Genomic DNA, 19777 nt, shown 5'->3' on the forward strand with positions numbered 1-19777 from the left:
TCTTTTAACCATTTCACCGTTTTACCAATAAAAATGGCAAATTCATTTTCAAAATACTGGCAACATACGTTGAAGTTTTGTATTCCTTCATATCTGTAAAATTATTATTCGTATTAAAGAAATAAATCAGCCAAATAATCTACAGAAAACCTGTGAAACGATGTTTTATCTTTTTTTTTGTTTTCGGGAACAAATTTTACAGCGTTTTATTATCACAAGACGGCATTTTTTTACTATACAAACCCTTTTTGACGTATTGCATGACACTTTATGCGCTATAGCCTGCTGGCCTCAGAGCAATAAACCTATAGAGTACTTGTATCGAGCGTATACAATTTACATATATTTGTTTCTCTCTATCTAAAGAAAACGTCGTATGAAAGAATGAGATAGCTATAGACTACAAGCTACGTTTCAACATAGTCATGGCACCATTTTTACTATAGGTACGTATTTATATAGATAGAAGGTGATAGTGATGGGATGTGATTCAATCGATAAAATCGTGGATGCATTTTGCATTTACGGTTTCGTGAAATAATAAATAATAAAAAAAATAAAAAACAAAATTAATAATTAATTTCAGTTCAATACATTATTTGTTTAATCCTACGAATATAATTAATGCGAAATTATGCGAGAATGGATAACTTTCTCTTTCACTGCTGAACCGATTACAATGAAATTTGGAAAAATTACTTTTGATCCCGTAAATCCCACAGGAATGGGAACTATGCGGGTTTTTCTTTGAAAACGCATGTATATCAAGTATGTAGTAGTTTCTCATCTATGAGAACTGTCATTTAATCAACCGTTCAATTTACACATAGTTACACAAGTAACTTATGTGTAAAAAAATTCCAAATAAAAATTCACCTTCTTTATTCAAATGTATTTATTATGTACAGGAACAAAAAAAACGTAAGCGTAAGATTGCACAATTCATCTAGAGTTCGAAATGCAGTGAACACAATCTAGCAAATTTCGACGGCGTCCAATCTACTCGTCTCATGTTTTATACCCATTTTTTATTTAGCTCTGGAAATCTAAAACAAAATGAATTTATTAATAATCTTAATGAGAAAATAATAAACAACAAACTAAACACATAAGTCAAATAAAACAACCACGTGGTATTTTTTATTTTTCTGCTGTAGAAAATTTACATCTTATTTGCAACAGCAACTACATATAAATCTGTTATAAGAAACAAAATAAATAAATCAACGTTAATATGAAATAGATTTTATGTCATAAATCGATAATATACGCTGGATGTGTTACATCACTACGGTGGTAAACAAAATGCCAAAATGCCAAATATTGTAACATTTTTAAAAATTATTTAATTATTTTGTATTCCACAACCCCATAAAGTGGGTAAATGTTACAGTTACAACATAATAATTATAAAAAAGCGCTTGATAAAACTTTCAACTATGGTTAAAACATAAATATTTATCAATTTGCTGAAAATCACTTACCGATGGAAAGATATTTTTTCATTGTTTTCATCCAAAACTCCCATTCGACTAGTGATAGCCGGTAGCTAAACATACAATAGTCATTTTAGCATACTGACAAATAAAAAGAAACACTATACACTTTATATTTTCTAAATATTTCGTTAAAAACACTTGATGCACCGAGACCTCCAGCTGGAAGGCAAACAAAATATAGCCGGCGCGCTACGTTTGAAGACAGTGCAGATACTCTATCGCTATCTCAATCTTGCTTATGCTGTTATTGACTAAGAGTAAGTAGATTAGAAAATATGTATTTTGTTCTGTCTCAATATAAGAACTCTATAGGTTTATTGCTCTGAGCTGCTGGCTGCTATAGCACTGGTGCAGCGACGTATTTGTTTTTGATTTCGTATTTTCTTTGACAAGGGCGACGGGCGGTTGTCATGCTCCATCTGTACTTTATTTTGTAATCTAAGCTTTAGAGATACTATGATATTATGACCCTTCAAATATCGGTATGTCATGTCCGGACACACTGTATAGTGTATATACTTCGTAGCTCGATCTAATCTTTTTAACCTGTGGTTATACCGTTATCTGTATCCCTTCATTTCTTTCCTGTGGTAGAAAATGACATTATTTTCTCTGTGGTTGACATTAGTGAAACTTGTAGAGAGGAGAACGAAACGGTCAAACGTGAAACGATTTTTAGTCTCATTTGTTTAGTAAAATATCAATTATTTATCAAATAAAGAAAGGCAAAGACGCTGTATATATATAGTCAGATTATGATAAGAGAACTTAGCACAACGAGGGGCATAATTTGTATTAATTAAACATGTTAAAGGTACTTTCACGGTGAATTAATTTATTTTTAGAAAATGTACTTGTGTAAACTTCACCTTCCTTTTTACAGGATAAGGGACAGGTCACGTTTGAAGACAAATGGCCTTCTATGCGCCCTATAGTGTTGAAGCTATTAAAGCAGGAAGCGGTAACACAAATCGAATGGCAGGATTTGTTTGGGGCGGTACATTCCGTATGTTTATGGGACGAGAGAGGCCCATACAAGTTAAAAGAAGCATTGCAACAGGACATCATGATGTACATAAAACAGGCGCAAGCTCGCGTGCTCGCCCAACGTGAGGACCAAGCGTTACTGAAAGCTTATATAGCTGAATGGGGAAAATTTTTTACGCAATGCAATTATCTGCCTACTCCTTTCCGCCAGTTAGAAAATTCAATAAATAACATAAGTAAGGTAGCGAGTTCAAATTCTTCAAATTCTCAAAAGAAGAATAATAATAACAACATTGAAGACAGTTTGGTCAGAAAGTTAATGCTGGATTCGTGGAACCAGAGTATATTTATGGATATAAAGCAGAGATTGCAGGACTCTGCCATGAAGCTGGTTCAGGCTGAGCGTAATGGAGAGTCATTTGATTCACAGTTGGTTATTGGAGTCAGGGAATCTTATGGTGAGTGGTCTCCATCAACAATCATTTGTTTGCAAATTAATAGATACATTGAAATATGTACATTACATTTCTTCTAGTGATGCAACGAATACTACTTTTACGAATACGAATATCAAACCTACTATTCGGCGAATACGAATACGAATATCTCGCCTTGGTAGTATAAGACTTATTTATTTAATGAATGTTTACTCTTCTATTAATTAAAATTTACATTAAGCAAATTTTTATTGAAAAAACATAAAATTCGTAGATTTTCTGGTTTTAGGCGATTTTTTTTTCAGTCTGGATGTTTCTAGCCATTGAAAAAAGTCTTTCCGAAGCGACTGTACATGGCTTCAGTGTAAAATATTTTTGGGCGAGTTTTTTCTGACTTGGAAAATGGACATCTTCTCGCCAAAAGGCCAGTGGATCAGCAGTCTCTGCACACGTCATATTTTTACGCGCGATTTTTAAATCTGTAGTAAATAGAGTTGCGTACAAAAATATTCGTTTTTAAATATTCGTATATTCGCCGAATACGAATATTCGGTAAATGTCTACTATTCGGCGAATACGAATATTCGTATTCGTATTCGTTGCATCACTAATTTCTTCATATTTATTGCATTTCATAAAAATAACTAAGTATAGCTTTTATTTGAAAGATTCTAATGGGACTGTTTTAATATGAAAATTGAATGTTAGAAAAGAATAAAGTTTTTGTATGATAATATCTGAGGTTGTTGACCTTTGTCATGGAATAAGTGTTTTTGTTACTTTAGTATCATATAAATAGATTTTAATGCGAGCTTAAATGTTCCATGTAGTGTTTAGAATTAGAATTTCAATATTAATTTGTTAAGAAACACATTCTGAATTGAAAGTACCTTTAAAGCCATTCTTTGAATTAATGTGAGAGCAAGAACCAAATATGCTATGTTTATATGTATGGACATATCATTTAAATAAAATATATTTACTGATGTATTTTGTTTCTAATCAAACAAAATACTGCATTGGGTTAAAGGTTATTGATTAGAAACAGTACACAGATGAACAAGTTGCTAATGAATAACATTTACCTAAATAGCTTTTGTTTATAAGTATTATGTAAATTTTTTTGAGTAAAATTTTTTAAGATAAATATCATTTTAAGCTGCTTATCATAATCACAAACATTATTGATTTATGGTAACTTACATTTTTATTGTTTCTTTATCTATAATCTATATTCTATATAATATTGTCTTAAGGATAAGAATGAGTGTGCAAAAGATAAGTGATTTAATTTTTTGGCTATTTATTTGTCTTGTTATCTTAAAAATATATTAAAAAAAAAACATTTGAGAATAGTTCTATATAGTTGTAACAAAGTAGGGATAGGCATTACACATAATAATATGTTTATGTTATTGATCATTATCTTTTACAATCAGACCTTAACATTTGGCCATACTAATGGCCAGTGGCCTGTGTCTTAATTGAGAATTGATTTTATTAAGGCATAAGAAAGCTTATGTCACAAACAAGAAAATGTGTAAGCAGCATTTAAGTATGGTTTGAGAAATTCTTAATGTCAAATACACAATTCAGAAACCCGCCATAAGTCTTCTTTATTACAGTTACTTCTGCAGTTTTCCCCAATACATCCATAAAACTTATTCTCAGACTCAACAATTTAATAAAAACTTTACAAACTGTGAATATGAATTAATTCAGCTTTTTTTTATTTCAGTTAATCTATGTTCAAATTCTACCGATAAGCTGCAAATATACAGGGAGAACTTTGAAGCTGCCTACATGCAGGCAACTGAAGAGTTTTATAAGTTAAAAGCTAATGAGCACTTGCTAACGAACGGCGTGCAGTCGTACATGAAATACGCGGATTTACGTTTGAAAGAGGAAGAAGCTAGAGCTCATAGATATTTAGAACCGGGAAGTGGGAGTGTCGCGGCGTTGACGCAATGCTGTGAACGGGTGCTTATTGGTGAACATCTACCCACTCTACTAGCGGAAAGTGCTCCATTAATAAAGGCCGGAGAAACCGAAAAGCTACAGTTAATGTTCCGCTTGCTCGATAGAATCCCGGATGGTGTAACGCCAATTTTAAGAGATTTGGAAGCACATATAGTCTCTGCTGGATTGGCTGATATGGTCGCATCTGCGGACATTATAACAACCGATTCCGAGAAATATGTCGAACGGTTATTAGATCTCTTCAAAAGATTCAGTACACTTGTAAAAGATGCATTCTTAGATGACCCTAGGTTCCTAACAGCTAGGGATAAGGCGTACAAATGTGTTGTGAATGATACTACAGTTTTTAAGTTGGAGCTTCCTTCCTCAGCTCTTCTCCGTGGCAGTAAAGGGACCGCTCCAGAGAGTAAATGCCCTGAACTGCTTGCAAATTACTGTGATATGTTGTTAAGAAAAACCCCTCTAAGTAAACGGTTAACTAGTGAACAAATCGAGTCTAGATTGCGAGATGTCCTCCTAGTACTGAAGTATATTGAAAACAAAGACGTATTTATGAGGTATCACAAGGCGCATCTGACTCGACGATTAATTTTAGACTCGAGTGCAGATTCAGAGAAAGAGGAAGATATGGTTGAATGGTTGCGAGAAGTGGGAATGCCTGCTGATTATGTAAATAAATTAGCTCGTATGTTTCAAGATATTAAAGTCAGCGAAGATCTCAATACTCAATTTCGTGGTGAAACTACGCGCCACGACGCCATTAATATTAAAATACTTAACGCGGGCGCTTGGGCGAGAGGCTCGGAACGAGTCACGGTCAGTCTGCCGCTCGAATTGGAAGATTATATTCCTGAAGTTGAGGAATTTTACAAGAAGAAGCATTCTGGTAGAAAACTGCAATGGTACCACCATATGAGCAACGGGACTATTACATTTGCGAATTCCGTTGGCAGATTCGACTTGGACGTTACCACTTTCCAGATGGCCGTTCTATTTGCGTGGAATCAAAGGCCGATGGAGAAAGTGACGTATGAAAATTTGCGATTGGCCACAGAATTACCTGATCCCGAATTACGTAGAACGCTGTGGTCCCTTGTCGCATTTCCGAAGTTAAAGCGACAGTTGTTGTGTTACGATCCTCCTGTACAGAATCCGAAAGATTTTTCCGAAAATACTACTTTCTGGGTCAATCAAGAGTTTGCGTTGGTAAAGAATGCGAAGCCTCAGAGAAGAGGGAAAATTAATTTGATAGGTCGCCTTCAGTTGAGTACGGAGCGATCTCAGATCGAAGATAACCATTCCATTGTTCAGTTGAGAATATTGAGGACTCAAGAAGCCATTATAAAGATATTGAAAATGCGGAAGCGTATCACGAATACAGCATTGCAGGTAATGTAGGAAACATAAGCTTAATTTTTGTTTTGTCGTTAATTTTTAAATCGTTGAATATTTTTAATGTAGATTTCGGTACTCAAGGTCATAATTTTTTTGCACAAGTGTTAACTTTTTGTTTGTTTATGTGAATAATTTGAATCGTATCTTATTTTTTATTCACCTGAATTTGTAGGTCCATCGCAAAGAAAACTTTAATAGTTACAGATATTAAAACAATAAATTTTTTTTTAAAGACTTATAATAATATGATCAACGCCGCGCCCGCGCCGTATTAAATATCACCCATATCATTTTCAATAATTATTATTAAAATACATAATTTATCTTTTTCAGAGTGAATTGGTGGAGATTTTAAAGAACATGTTTTTACCTTCCAAGAAAATGATAAAAGAGCAACTAGAATGGCTCATAGAGCACAAGTACATGCGACGGGACGACGAAGATATCAACACTTTTATATATATGGCCTAGATCCATCTCGAATGTACATGAACAAAATCAAATAAATTATTAATCTTGATATTTGTCTTATTTTACTCTCTTCCTTTTGTAGTTTTGACCTATTTCATTCCGCACCAAAATTTCTAGATATATTTTCTTTATAAACTACTAGAGGTCCGCCCGGGCTTCGCCCGTGGTACATATTTCGCAATAAAAGGTAGCCTTTGTCCTTTCTCGGGTATCAAAATATCTCCATACCCAATTTCATGCAAATTGGTTCAGTAGTTTAGGCGTGATTGAGTAACAGACAGACAGACAGACAGAGTTACTTTCGCATTTATAATATTAGTATGGATTAGACCAACAATCACACTTAAAAATCTGCTGATGCAAAACTCTGCCTATGCATACGCGTAGATAGGTAATAAACATCAGGTAGAGTTTTCCAATGACCAGACAATAGGCTGAACATGACTACCACGGAATCAGGTTTTAATTTGTATGAATGTGTTATACAATGCCTCTCGAACATTTTTACATTTTTATGACAACCTATTAATAGGCAATTTCGTGTCTAGTTTATTATTCTATCCAAGATTCTGTCATACGGTCAAAAAATCTCCGTATGCGTATTATTGTAGTTGATTAAACTCTGTGATTAAACCTTATTAAACTATATCAATGTATCATATCTATTTACATATCTATGTCTATGCAAATAATAAAATGAAAAGGTAGAGCTTAGGTACCTACCTACACGATAACAAAAGGTAATAAGTACAACATCGATAAGCGATTGTTGCTTATAAGCGACAAAGTCCAATTCAGCTGGCATAAGCGCTCAGTGTGTAAATTGTAAAATCTAGCATCAATTTGTTTCAGTGACTATTGCGTTATGCCTATTTGTTCAAGTAATATGCACGCTTTATGCACGTTATAGACCTTTCCTGTAGAAGCGAATTCGTCGTAAATAGATTCACGCGCTAGTGAGGCGCTAGGCACCTTTAATTATTTACTCTTTAGATACCGCGTCACGTAATGAGCAATTAAACCAAAAATGGTCAACTTTGAATCGCGATGTATTCGCCCTATCTGAATAATGCATGACGAGCGGCAAGACGACCTCCATCCCTACAAAGTTTTGATTAATTTTAACATAAGATGCGAGCATTCGTCTTCTATGTTACTGGCTCTGTGATTCGTCTTGAATAGAGGAAAACGAGCTTGCGGAGTGACGCGCTGGCTGCGGCCACAGAGCAAGTAAGAGCTAGCGCGCAAGAGCAACTTTTGTCTCCGCAACTATTTTGTCTCTCCCATCAACTCTATGGGCTAGTATGAAAGTGCGCGCACGTAGCGACACAACTCCCCATAGAGTTGATGGGAGAGACAAAAGTTGCTCTTGCGCGCTAGCTGTAAAGGCAAGTAATATAGGCTTGTCGCTACTAAAATAATATTTTGTAAAATCTATCTACTTCATCATCTTTTCATCACTTATTATTTTTGTTTGATTCGTATGATTATTGATTACACAGTCAATTATGTTAATAGCTATCTAATTGACCGTACGCTACTAATTTATATTAGTATAATATTTTCACAAATATACCTAATCTTAGTTATCTTATAAACGCGCAAAGCAATTTACACTGAGCATTTACATGATTCGAACAAGACGTAAGAAACGAGGTATTTGTGAAATAAATAAAACTCAAAAAGTGTATATATAATGTTTTATTAAATATTTAAAATACAATATAAAAGCTAAGAGCGATATTTTCAATTCTTTAGCGGTTCGATAGTTTCTCCTCCTTGGATCTGTCCCCAACCGATTAATCTGAAAACAAGAAAATTCACATTTTATTATCTTTATACATATACTACAGTTAAAATAAAGAAATTCCTTGTGAAATTAAAAACACATAATAATGTGAGTATTAGAGGTATACCTCTAATACTGCAGTTAACAATGTATTTAAAGTCTGGCACAATGGAATTAAGAGAGAGAATAAAATTGATGAATCAAGCTACTATTGGCACGGCCATAAATTTATATAATTTGCCATTTTGCTCTTTCGCTTATTTTTACTGAACCATTTAAGTGTTGCGAGTCCGACTCGCACTTTTCTAAGTTAATGGTCAAGCTATATATTATTATTTTATATGACAAAGTAAGCAAAATAATAATATACAGGGTGGAAATTTTCAATGTGCTCTAGAGGGAAAGTACTTAAAATACTGGAGATAGTAAATTTTGTTGCAAGGAAACTATCCTTTATTTTTAAAAATAAATAGAACTACATTCAAAGATTATCGTAAATTCCCTTCTCACATACCTCCAGTGGTTCTCGACCCTACGCGAAAGGGCCACCTTTTCGCCGACTTCAGTACAAACAGGCGAAGTGAGAGCTATTTTGGCCAAATCGGCCTTTGTCGCCAACACGCGCCCGCCCGTACTGAGCGAGCCGATGTTTACTAGGAGCGCCTGTAATATAGGTAATATTATATCAATATAATAGACAGTTAAATGTTGTGTTTGTGTAGCTATATGGGTGAAGTACCGTTTATTCCGCTTTAACCCATTGAGCCCCGAGCGGCCCGATCGGGCCACGACACAATTAAATTTTCTATTGTGTCTATGATTCCGGGGGCTGAGTTAAGAACAGTACCTCTACCATGAGTTGACAGTTAAATCGTCTGACGTAACTACAATAGTAAACGTGAATAGTTCTTAACTTTCACGAGATTATTTACCGTGAATGACGTATCTATCGTCGAATAGTTATAGTAGTAAACTATGACATAATATGTCAAAATTAGAAATCATGGTGGAAAAATTGTATGGTTACTACAGCGAGTGTAGTATAGTTTACTATAATATGTTATCTACTGTAGTATACTATTGGACCTCATGGTAGGCTTTTTAGTTCCGCTACGGCACACTAGGGGCGCTGTACGAAATTTTATACAAACCGCTTACTACAATCGCTAGCGAGTATCGTGTGCGTAAACTCATGGTAGACCTACAGATGTTAATAGGAATGTGTATTTAGTAGGCGACCAACGTAGCGTATATTAAATACATGCATGAAATTGTCTCATTTATTTTGATTTTGAACCAAAACGTATAAAGCTGTAAACATGAATAATGTTATTGACTCATTTATTTTCCTCGTCTTTTCTGGGTTGCCTGGTAGAGATCGCTGCCAGCGATAAGGCCGCCTACTGTACATTGCTATATTATTATATTTTTTAAGTTTGTAAAATGTATTCTTTAAGGTGTACAATAAAGTATTTTTCATTTCATTTCAAAATGATGCCTTTTAAACAAATAATGCTACCGTCAGATTTTATCAACTTATTCTATTACTAGCTTCCGCCCGCGACTCCGTCCGCGCGGATGTCGGTCTTCGCGTGGATGGTTTGTTTCTCCATTTTGAGTAACTCTGACAATGACATCTTATAAATATCTATCTGACCCAAATACGGCTAGGCCTATAATAAATTAATAATACGCAACGTGTGTTCGCGGTTCTACAGAACAACGTCTATGGAGAACTGAAAAAGTAAGATTATTTTTTTTCTACGTATTTTTCCAGGATAAAAAGTATCCTATTTTACGCCCAGGATAATAAGGTATAATTATACCAAGTTTCATCGAAATCGAACCGGTAGTTTTCACGTGATGTCTTCACATACAGACAGACAGACAGACAGACAGACAGACAAAAATTTTTTTAATTACATATTTGGGTTTGGTATCGATCCAGTAACACCCCCTGCTATTTATTTTTTCAATATTTTCAATGTACAGAATTGACCCTTCTACAGATTTATTATATGTATAGATTTAAAACCTTATAAGAAGTACAAAACGCTCACCTCGTTCTTAGTCAATTTCTGTACTTTAGCGGCCTTCTTATCCCCCTCGGTACGAACTCCGAGCAGTCGCTTGAGCAAGTAGTACGACACCTCGAGCTTCACGAAGATCCCCGGTAGAGCTCCCACTGCTCCTAGCACCTGATGTGAACAGACTTATTAACATCCAGGAAGAATAATTTTTTATTCAAGATTGTAAAAATACTTTAAATAGTTAAGTCATTTACACTAAGGGCTGATTTTTCAATGCTTGGATAAATTTTATTCGTCGAATAATGTATAAAACTGCTATTTTAAAAACGTATTCTAATTGTCCGTATTTGACAGTTTACGTGACATTTTAATATTATCGTGTAATACTTTATTGGACGGATAAGTTTTATCCAAGCATTGAAAAATCGGCCCTAAATGTTTAAATAAATTTACGATTAATATTTATTTTAGTTCATGCACTCGATGTCACATTTAGTTGTTTTATATCCGCGTTAGCATTCCTTACGAACACAGCCATACCGTCATAAGACGATATTATTGTACAGAGTAGTTCTCCGCTCACCCGCAAGTTTTTAACTTTTTTGTCAAGGTGTACAAGTTAACACTATTGAATTAGAATAAGTGAATTGTAAAATTCTTTTGAAAAAAAAAATAAATGTCTCTAAACTTAATTTGGTATGGCTATAGTTATTATTTCTATATTCAAGACCAATGTTCATAGAAGGATTTGTTATGTTATTCAATATTATCATATTGCTTTCTCGTTTAATCTACTAGCTGTGCCCTGCCGTTTTACCCGCAGTGCTCCGCTCCTGTTGGTCTTAGCGTGATGATATATAGCCTATAGCCTTCCTCGATAAATAGGCTATATAACACTGAAATATTTTTTAAAATCGGACCAGTAGTTCCCGAGATTAGCGCGTTCAAACAAACAAACAAACTCTTCAGCTTTATAATATTAGTAAAGATTTATCTTAATTTAAGAGATATAATTTTTGTGTATTCTCTTGTAATGTAATAGGTAGTTCTATTCTAATTAATAGGTAATTCTGTTGCAGTTGAACAAATTCTTTTATTTATTTTATTTATTACTAGCTTTCCGCCCGCGGCTTCGCCCACGCAGTCAAAGAAAAACCCTCATAGTTTTCTATGGGATTGCGTCATTTTTCCGGGATAAAAAGTAGCCTATGTCCTTTCTCGGGTATCAAAATATCTCCATACCAAATTTCATGAAAATCGGTTCAGTAGTTTAGGCGTGATTGAGTAACAGACACACAGACAGAGTTACTTTTGCATTTATAATATTAGTATCCAGCCTTCCTCGATAAATGGGCTATATAACACTGAAAGAATTTTTCAAATCGGACCAGTAGTTCCCGAGATTAGCGCGTTCTAACAAACAAACAAACAAACACATAAACAGTTCGGATTTATAATATTAAGTATAGATTTAACTTAATATATTGTAATTTTTTAACTGATTTTTTGTAAGTAATTTTTGTGTATTGTGTTGTTATTATAAGCATAATCTCACTCAGGGAGGGTTATACCGGTCAATTAGTAATAAATAGTCGGTCAATTTAATTTACTCCTAAATAACGAATTTATTTATTATATCCCGCACCTGTCCCACGAGCCGGTCTGCGCGGCAGAGCGTGGGCTCGATGCGCGTGCCCACGCCGATGAGCCCGCCCGGCGCCGCGAACTGCAGCTCGTTCTGCTCCGCGAACAGCGACACGATGCGCGAGAAGATCGGCCGGCACGTGAGCCGGCCCTCCGCGTCCTTGCTCACCAGCCCGGGACGGACCTGCGCAGATACACGGTAGATTAGATCAGAATTATATGCTTCTTGCGTAACCTTGACATTGACAAAAAAAAACATATTAATATCTAGTATTAAATGAGCGATCGCAAAGTAAAGTTCATTGCGATGCAAACGCGAGTGCCACCTCTATCTCCATGCCGACGGTGAGCACGCCCTGCAGGATGGAGTGTGTGTGTGTGTGTGTGCGCACCTCTATCTCCATGCCGACGGTGAGCACGCCCTGCAGGATGGAGTGTGTGTGTGTGTGTGCGCACCTCTATCTCCATGCCGACGGTGAGCACGCCCTGCAGGATGGAGTGTGTGTGTGTGTGTGCGCACCTCTATCTCCATGCCGACGGTGAGCACGCCCTGCAGGATGGAGTGTGTGTGTGTGTGTGCGCGCACCTCTATCTCCATGCCGACGGTGAGCACGCCCTGCAGGATGGAGTGTGTGTGTGTGTGTGCGCACCTCTATCTCCATGCCGACGGTGAGCACGCCCTGCAGGATGGAGTGTGTGTGTGTGTGCGCACCTCTATCTCCATGCCGACGGTGAGCACGCCCTGCAGGATGGAGTGTGTGTGTGTGTGCGCACCTCTATCTCCATGCCGACGGTGAGCACGCCCTGCAGGATGGAGTGTGTGTGTGTGTGTGCGCACCTCTATCTCCATGCCGACGGTGAGCACGCCCTGCAGGATGGAGTGTGTGTGTGTGTGTGCGCACCTCTATCTCCATGCCGACGGTGAGCACGCCCTGCAGGATGGAGTGTGTGTGTGTGTGTGCGCACCTCTATCTCCATGCCGACGGTGAGCACGCCCTGCAGGATGGAGTGTGTGTGTGTGTGTGCGCGCACCTCTATCTCCATGCCGACGGTGAGCACGCCCTGCAGGATGGAGTGTGTGTGTGTGTGTGCGCACCTCTATCTCCATGCCGACGGTGAGCACGCCCTGCAGGATGGAGTGTGTGTGTGTGTGCGCACCTCTATCTCCATGCCGACGGTGAGCACGCCCTGCAGGATGGAGTGTGTGTGTGTGTGCGCACCTCTATCTCCATGCCGACGGTGAGCACGCCCTGCAGGATGGAGTGTGTGTGTGTGTGTGCGCACCTCTATCTCCATGCCGACGGTGAGCACGCCCTGCAGGATGGAGTGTGTGTGTGTGTGTGCGCACCTCTATCTCCATGCCGACGGTGAGCACGCCCTGCAGGATGGAGTGTGTGTGTGTGTGTGCGCACCTCTATCTCCATGCCGACGGTGAGCACGCCCTGCAGGATGGAGTGTGTGTGTGTGTGTGCGCACCTCTATCTCCATGCCGACGGTGAGCACGCCCTGCAGGATGGAGTGTGTGTGTGTGTGTGCGCACCTCTATCTCCATGCCGACGGTGAGCACGCCCTGCAGGATGGAGTGTGTGTGTGTGTGTGCGCACCTCTATCTCCATGCCGACGGTGAGCACGCCCTGCAGGATGGAGTGTGTGTGTGTGTGTGTGTGTGCGCACCTCTATCTCCATGCCGACGGTGAGCACGCCCTGCAGGATGGAGTGTGTGTGTGTGTGTGTGCGCACCTCTATCTCCATGCCGACGGTGAGCACGCCCTGCAGGATGGAGTGTGTGTGTGTGTGTGTGCGCACCTCTATCTCCATGCCGACGGTGAGCACGCCCTGCAGGATGGAGTGTGTGTGTGTGTGCGCACCTCTATCTCCATGCCGACGGTGAGCACGCCCTGCAGGATGGAGTGTGTGTGTGTGTGTGCGCACCTCTATCTCCATGCCGACGGTGAGCACGCCCTGCAGGATGGAGTGTGTGTGTGTGTGTGCGCACCTCTATCTCCATGCCGACGGTGAGCACGCCCTGCAGGATGGAGTGTGTGTGTGTGTGTGCGCACCTCTATCTCCATGCCGACGGTGAGCACGCCCTGCAGGATGGAGTGTGTGTGTGTGTGTGTGCGCACCTCTATCTCCATGCCGACGGTGAGCACGCCCTGCAGGATGGAGTGTGTGTGTGTGTGTGCGCACCTCTATCTCCATGCCGACGGTGAGCACGCCCTGCAGGATGGAGTGTGTGTGTGTGTGTGCGCACCTCTATCTCCATGCCGACGGTGAGCACGCCCTGCAGGATGGAGTGTGTGTGTGTGTGTGCGCACCTCTATCTCCATACCGACGGTGAGCACGCCCTGCAGGATGGAGTGTGTGTGTGTGTGTGCGCACCTCTATCTCCATGCCGACGGTGAGCACGCCCTGCAGGATGGAGTGTGTGTGTGTGTGTGCGCACCTCTATCTCCATGCCGACGGTGAGCACGCCCTGCAGGATGGAGTGTGTGTGTGTGTGTGCGCACCTCTATCTCCATGCCGACGGTGAGCACGCCCTGCAGGATGGAGTGTGTGTGTGTGTGTGCGCACCTCTATCTCCATGCCGACGGTGAGCACGCCCTGCAGGATGGAGTGTGTGTGTGTGTGTGTGCGCACCTCTATCTCCATGCCGACGGTGAGCACGCCCTGCAGGATGGAGTGTGTGTGTGTGTGTGCGCACCTCTATCTCCATGCCGACGGTGAGCACGCCCTGCAGGATGGAGCCGCCGGCCACGCCCCCGCGCAGGTCGTCGACCTCGCAGCCGGGCTTGTTCACGTCGAACGAGCGGATCACGATCATGCGCGGCGGGGACGTGAAGTCGCGCAGCGGCACCGGGATCTTCTTCGTTATGTACTCGCACAGCACCTGCAAGCGAACACGAAATCATGTCGGTCAAGTGAGATCAGGTCGGGCCAAGTCAATACTTATCTTGTACAATTTTTTTTTATAAATGGCAATAGTCTTAAAGATTGTGCAATGTAGTCACTTTTAAAGCATGTGAATAAAGGAACAAACATCAGTGAAAAATAATTAGTAAGTACACAAAAAAATATATCCCATAACATAATATAAACAATACCTCAATATTATACTTCAGTTGCGCAGAGATGGGTATGATTGGTGCTCCATCAGCGACGGTCCCCTGGACGAACTTAACGATCTGTTCGTGCTGTTCCTTCGCCTGACCTTCTTTCACCAGGTCGATCTTGTTCTGCAGGATGAGGATGTGCTTCAGCTTCATGATCTCGATAGCGGCCAAGTGCTCACTCGTTTGCGGTTGTGGGCAAGATTCGTTACCTGGAAAGTTTCGCTATTTGTGAAACAATTTTAAGAGCATATTTTATTTGGTTGTTTATCCTTATGTTTTGTTGGTTGTAGTTGTTTTAGATTATTAACTAAGAAAAGATGAGTTGTTAAAAATAAAATAAATATATTATATGATAGCTTTCTTTTTTTTTCTGGAAAAGAGGGAAAATGCGGAAGAAATTAAATCTTAAAAGGATTATTCCGATAATGCCGAAAATCTAATTCCATAAACATTTTCCCATAGGTATTGAAACACAATGTAAACTAATAAAGATACAACTTACCAGCGATCAACAACAGCGCGGCGTCCATAACAGCGGCTCCGTTCAACATGGTGGCCATGAGAATGTCGTGCCCGGGGCAGTCCACGAAACTCACGTGTCTAACCAACTGAAAGCGGCCGGTACAAGCTGGCCGTAAACACGGAAAGTTGTCGTCCTTTGACGAACCACCCGATATAAAACTCGTCGGTCTCGGACACTTGGGGTTGTCGCATTTGTAAATCTTCGCGTTCGCGTAACCTGCAAATGTTGATGCGTTATTACGCGTTCGCGATCGAACGAAGCACTCATTATTATGTTTGCTTTGTGGCACGATTTCGTTTCGATTTGATTATATCAGACTATGATCACTATTCCTAATGGGAAAAGATCCTGTCATCTAATTACAATTAATATGGATGTTTTTTTTTCTTTTCTTGTAATTATGTTCTGTATACATCATTGATTACTTCTTGTTCTTGTTGTGTGAAGGGTCAATAAAAAATAATTTAAAATAGCGCATTTATTTCAAAAAATATTTCCAAAATTATAATGTACTTTACTGTTGTAAATGTAAAGGTCATCATACTAAACATACATTTAAAAATAACTTATACCTAAACCTAATTTTCTAAGGCACTATACAAGCTCTTACACTATAAATTTATTATTCTTTTTATTACATTCTAAATTTGTTCCTACTCAAATTAAAGACTAAATAAATGCTTATATTTTTTAAAACACAAATACATATTAAACTATGAATTTTGATATAAATCTAACAACTATTTAAAATATTAATATACATAATATATATACGTATATTATATTTATGTAGAATTACATAACATTACATTGTTAGTTTACCTATTAGAATTGTGGTTTATTGTAGTCATATAATCATATTCATATATAAATTGTACAAAATTTACATGTATAACATTTTGGTCACTTGAGATACAAAATATGTAACTTGTTTAAACTTATCATAACTTGATAAGTATGTTTAGGATTTATGAGATTCTGTGATTTTTGAAACATTGTTTGAGTTATTTTAAACTAAAGTTGAAAAACAATTCATGGGGAGAGATTAAAATATGAATTCATGATCAAACAATAAAAATGAAAATTTCCAAAACAATAACATTCAGAGGAAATAACATGAGGATTTATGTATATGTTTAGAATGTAAAAATATTCAATTAATACTGTATAAGAGCAATCATAACCTTTAAATCTATTTCATTTCCCAACAGAACAGCCATAATCCCATTTCATGCATTTTATGACTAATATTCTAGTTTCAGTAAATTAAAACAAATATTTTCTACATTTAATTGCACCACATTTACACTCGGTTAAGTTTCGTAACATTGCTCTGTTTTGCTGCTGAATTTCAAATCTTGATTTGTTAGGAGATACTGCTGAATCTGCGGTGTTTGCTTCCGACGGACTTGGAACATTCTGTTCTACATCAACATTACCGTTTTCAAGTTTTTGAGGAGTATTAGTGACATCTTCTTCACTCTCAGACGACTTTTGTAAGTAATCAAAACAAATTTCTTCGCCAGCTTCTATATCTCGTGTGGCGAATAGAGCTAACATTGGTAGGTTTGGATCGAGGCAATCTGCCCATACAGCCCACACACCTAAGTTTGGATCACATGAGTGATTTATAAAATGCGACACATTTCCCAAGTTGCATGCATCAACAACATATGGATTTTCCACGGAATTGAAGTCTAAATCAAACAGATATGTCAACCCATTTGCGTCATATTCTCTCCCTCTTTTTTCAGCTTCTTCAAAAGTTATAACTTCACCAATATATTGGCAGAGAAATTGGCCCTGTCTGATTTTTTGTTCCGTTCTGACACCCCAGCCACAACCATTGGTAGTTCTGAATATTGTCAGCTTAAAAGTCCTGCCTCTCTGTACAACTCGATTATTGCAGTCCGCGGAACATTTACATGCTTTGTTACATTCATAGACTGGGGTGCCAGATGCTACTCGTAGTCTCTTATTATGTGTGTATGCAAAGAAACCAGCTTGCATTCCACAACATGTATTTGAACGACAGTTACATGCTGTACACTCACAGCCGATAGGAGGATCATTGGGTATAACAACTCCAGCACCAGGAATTGATTCATTGATATAAGTAAAATTTTCAGGAGGACCAGTCAGATCAACTTCATTTTCCACACATAATTTCTTGCATTTATCTACTTGATTGAGATATTCCTCCCATTGCTTTAGTGCCATAAGCTGACAACATCTCTTCCTTGTCATTGCGTATAATTGTAAAGTATCTCTTGTCTCCTGTACTAAATCTGTAACATGACTTTCTTCCGATGTGGTCAAGGAGATCATAATGAGATACTTCAATATAAGTTTTTCCTTCAATTCAAAATGGGAGAAATATTCAAATTCATCTATTCTTGTGATGAGATTTTCTTCTGAAAGCAAATTGTCAAATGACAATTCATTTTCTAATTTTTCAAAGCGTTCACAATACGTTTCCTCTTTTTCTAGTAAAAACTTTCTCAAAATCTCAGGGCAATTATCAAGATTCTCTATAGGTTCCCATGTATTTTCACTATCTGGCCATCCTTTCCATTTAATGTAGAAATATTCCAGACCATTCTGAAATTTAAAGTCTAGGATGCTTTCTATGATGAATTCTTCTGGATCTTGTATCTCTTTTTTACGCTTTTTAGCTGGAGGCTTTTCCGGGGTAAGATCTGGCTCGGGAGGTAAAATTCTTTTATTTGCTCTTCTTATCTTTTCATGAAACATATGTTCATCTCTTTCATCAGCTCTTGCACGAAACATTCTTATAACTGAGTCAGACAGGCGCTCTGCAACATACCATGTGTTTTGATTAACATCATTAATTCATATTTCATTGTTTATATAAATTCAAGTGGAAGAAAATATAAGACAGGCAATTATTCATTCACATGGTACATTGCAAAGAACTTGAATTAAGTAAGAATTTTTTTTAGGTAGGTACTTTCTATGATAATTTACTTTGGTAAACTTAAATTTATAATACATGTTTGTTTTTAATGTTTATGATTATATGGGTATCCATCATCACAATAAAAACGTTTGTCAAATAACAAAATATATATAAACACAACAAATATAATATATATAGAAATAATAATTTTAAGCGGGTGTATATAAGAAAACATTTCGTGCTTTTTAATTGCATACTCACCCAGTTTAATAGTAATATTTCTTTCCAGTTCATTTTTAAATCTGACAGTTTGTACCCCTGAAATAGCTTTCACTACAGTTGATTTTCCATGAGCTACATGTCCAATAGTTCCAATATTGATAGTTGCTTGTCTCGATATAACTTCTGGCGATAAAGCCGACAGCTTTGTGACATCCTAAAAACAGCACACGTTAACGAAAACTTTCAAAACTGATGCAATACCTTAGTTTACATGTGACACATAGTTTTTAATCTTAAGTTATTATTTAGAGGAAAATAATACAACATATTGCTATTTTGAGTTAATAAATTAGCAAGTACGTACCAATTTAGACAAATCTTGCTGATGCAAGTTTGACTGTGCACGGCCTTCACTCGAAGCCATTTTCCTTAAATTTTCTTAGTATTATAGGAAAATTTTATGTAACAAAGAAACGCTACAATTATATGTAGTATTTGAAAAGCTACACATTAAACTATAACCCTTAACCTATTAAAATATATAGCGTGGCTTAGTAAATTTTAGTTGAGATGCTGCAGGTAAGGCGGGTGCATATATTATATTAAATTACTCTATGGGCGGGTATGTCATTAATGTCACCTCACACCACAGACCTCACACCTGTCGAATTGACAGCAAAAAATAAAGATAAAAAATATCATTCAATTTTATACTGATAGCAATTGATACCTTTTAAAACTTAAAAATTTGTTTAAATTGCATCGAA

The 19777-nt window shown here is 37.8% G+C and overlaps 2 protein-coding genes across 3 annotated transcripts; one reads left to right on the top strand and one right to left on the bottom strand.

The window, feature by feature from the left end:
- Positions 1 to 2115: 2115 nt before the first annotated feature.
- On the top strand, positions 2116 to 6818 carry LOC123696893 (cullin-5). The gene is made up of 4 exons (XM_045643275.1): positions 2116 to 2313; positions 2383 to 2944; positions 4662 to 6292; positions 6632 to 6818. The coding sequence occupies exons 1-4, from the start codon at positions 2305 to 2307 to the stop codon at positions 6767 to 6769; spliced, it is 2340 nt and encodes a 779-aa protein (XP_045499231.1). The 5' UTR covers positions 2116 to 2304; the 3' UTR covers positions 6770 to 6818.
- Positions 6819 to 8455: 1637 nt separating this feature from the next.
- LOC123696894 (eukaryotic translation initiation factor 2 subunit 3-like) lies at positions 8456 to 19594 on the bottom strand. 2 transcript variants are annotated; one of them, XM_045643277.1, is made up of 9 exons: positions 19375 to 19594; positions 19050 to 19224; positions 15848 to 16084; positions 15337 to 15554; positions 14937 to 15122; positions 12234 to 12416; positions 10619 to 10756; positions 9073 to 9221; positions 8456 to 8573 (listed from the first exon to the last, which is right to left on the bottom strand). In XM_045643277.1, exons 1-9 carry the CDS (start codon positions 19432 to 19434, stop codon positions 8516 to 8518), a joined length of 1404 nt encoding a protein of 467 aa, XP_045499233.1. In that variant the 5' UTR covers positions 19435 to 19594; the 3' UTR covers positions 8456 to 8515. The 2 variants fall into 2 exon arrangements, with proteins under 2 accessions (XP_045499233.1, XP_045499232.1); XM_045643276.1 differs by lacking the exons at positions 8456 to 8573; positions 9073 to 9221; positions 10619 to 10756; ... (2 more) ...; positions 15337 to 15554; positions 15848 to 16084 and adding an exon at positions 16332 to 18684.
- Positions 19595 to 19777: the final 183 nt, after the last annotated feature.

The sequence above is a fragment of the Colias croceus genome, chromosome 13 (assembly GCF_905220415.1).
Source record: "Colias croceus chromosome 13, ilColCroc2.1".
Taxonomy (NCBI): domain Eukaryota; kingdom Metazoa; phylum Arthropoda; class Insecta; order Lepidoptera; family Pieridae; genus Colias; species Colias croceus.

Bases quoted from the DNA above. Each gene is read 5' to 3' on its own strand.
- LOC123696893 (XM_045643275.1), top strand. The intron at 2,945-4,661 runs GTGAGTGGTCTC...TTTTTATTTCAG, and splicing joins TGGAGTCAGGGAATCTTATG to TTAATCTATGTTCAAATTCT. The intron at 6,293-6,631 runs GTAATGTAGGAA...TATCTTTTTCAG, and splicing joins TCACGAATACAGCATTGCAG to AGTGAATTGGTGGAGATTTT.
- LOC123696894 (XM_045643276.1), bottom strand. From the start codon at position 19,434: ATGGCTTCGAGTGAAGGCCGTGCACAGTCAAACTTGCATCAGCAAGAT. The intron at 19,225-19,374 runs GTACGTACTTGC...TGCTGTTTTTAG, and splicing joins AGCAAGATTTGTCTAAATTG to GATGTCACAAAGCTGTCGGC. The intron at 18,685-19,049 runs GTGAGTATGCAA...GGTATGTTGCAG, and splicing joins AAATATTACTATTAAACTGG to AGCGCCTGTCTGACTCAGTT.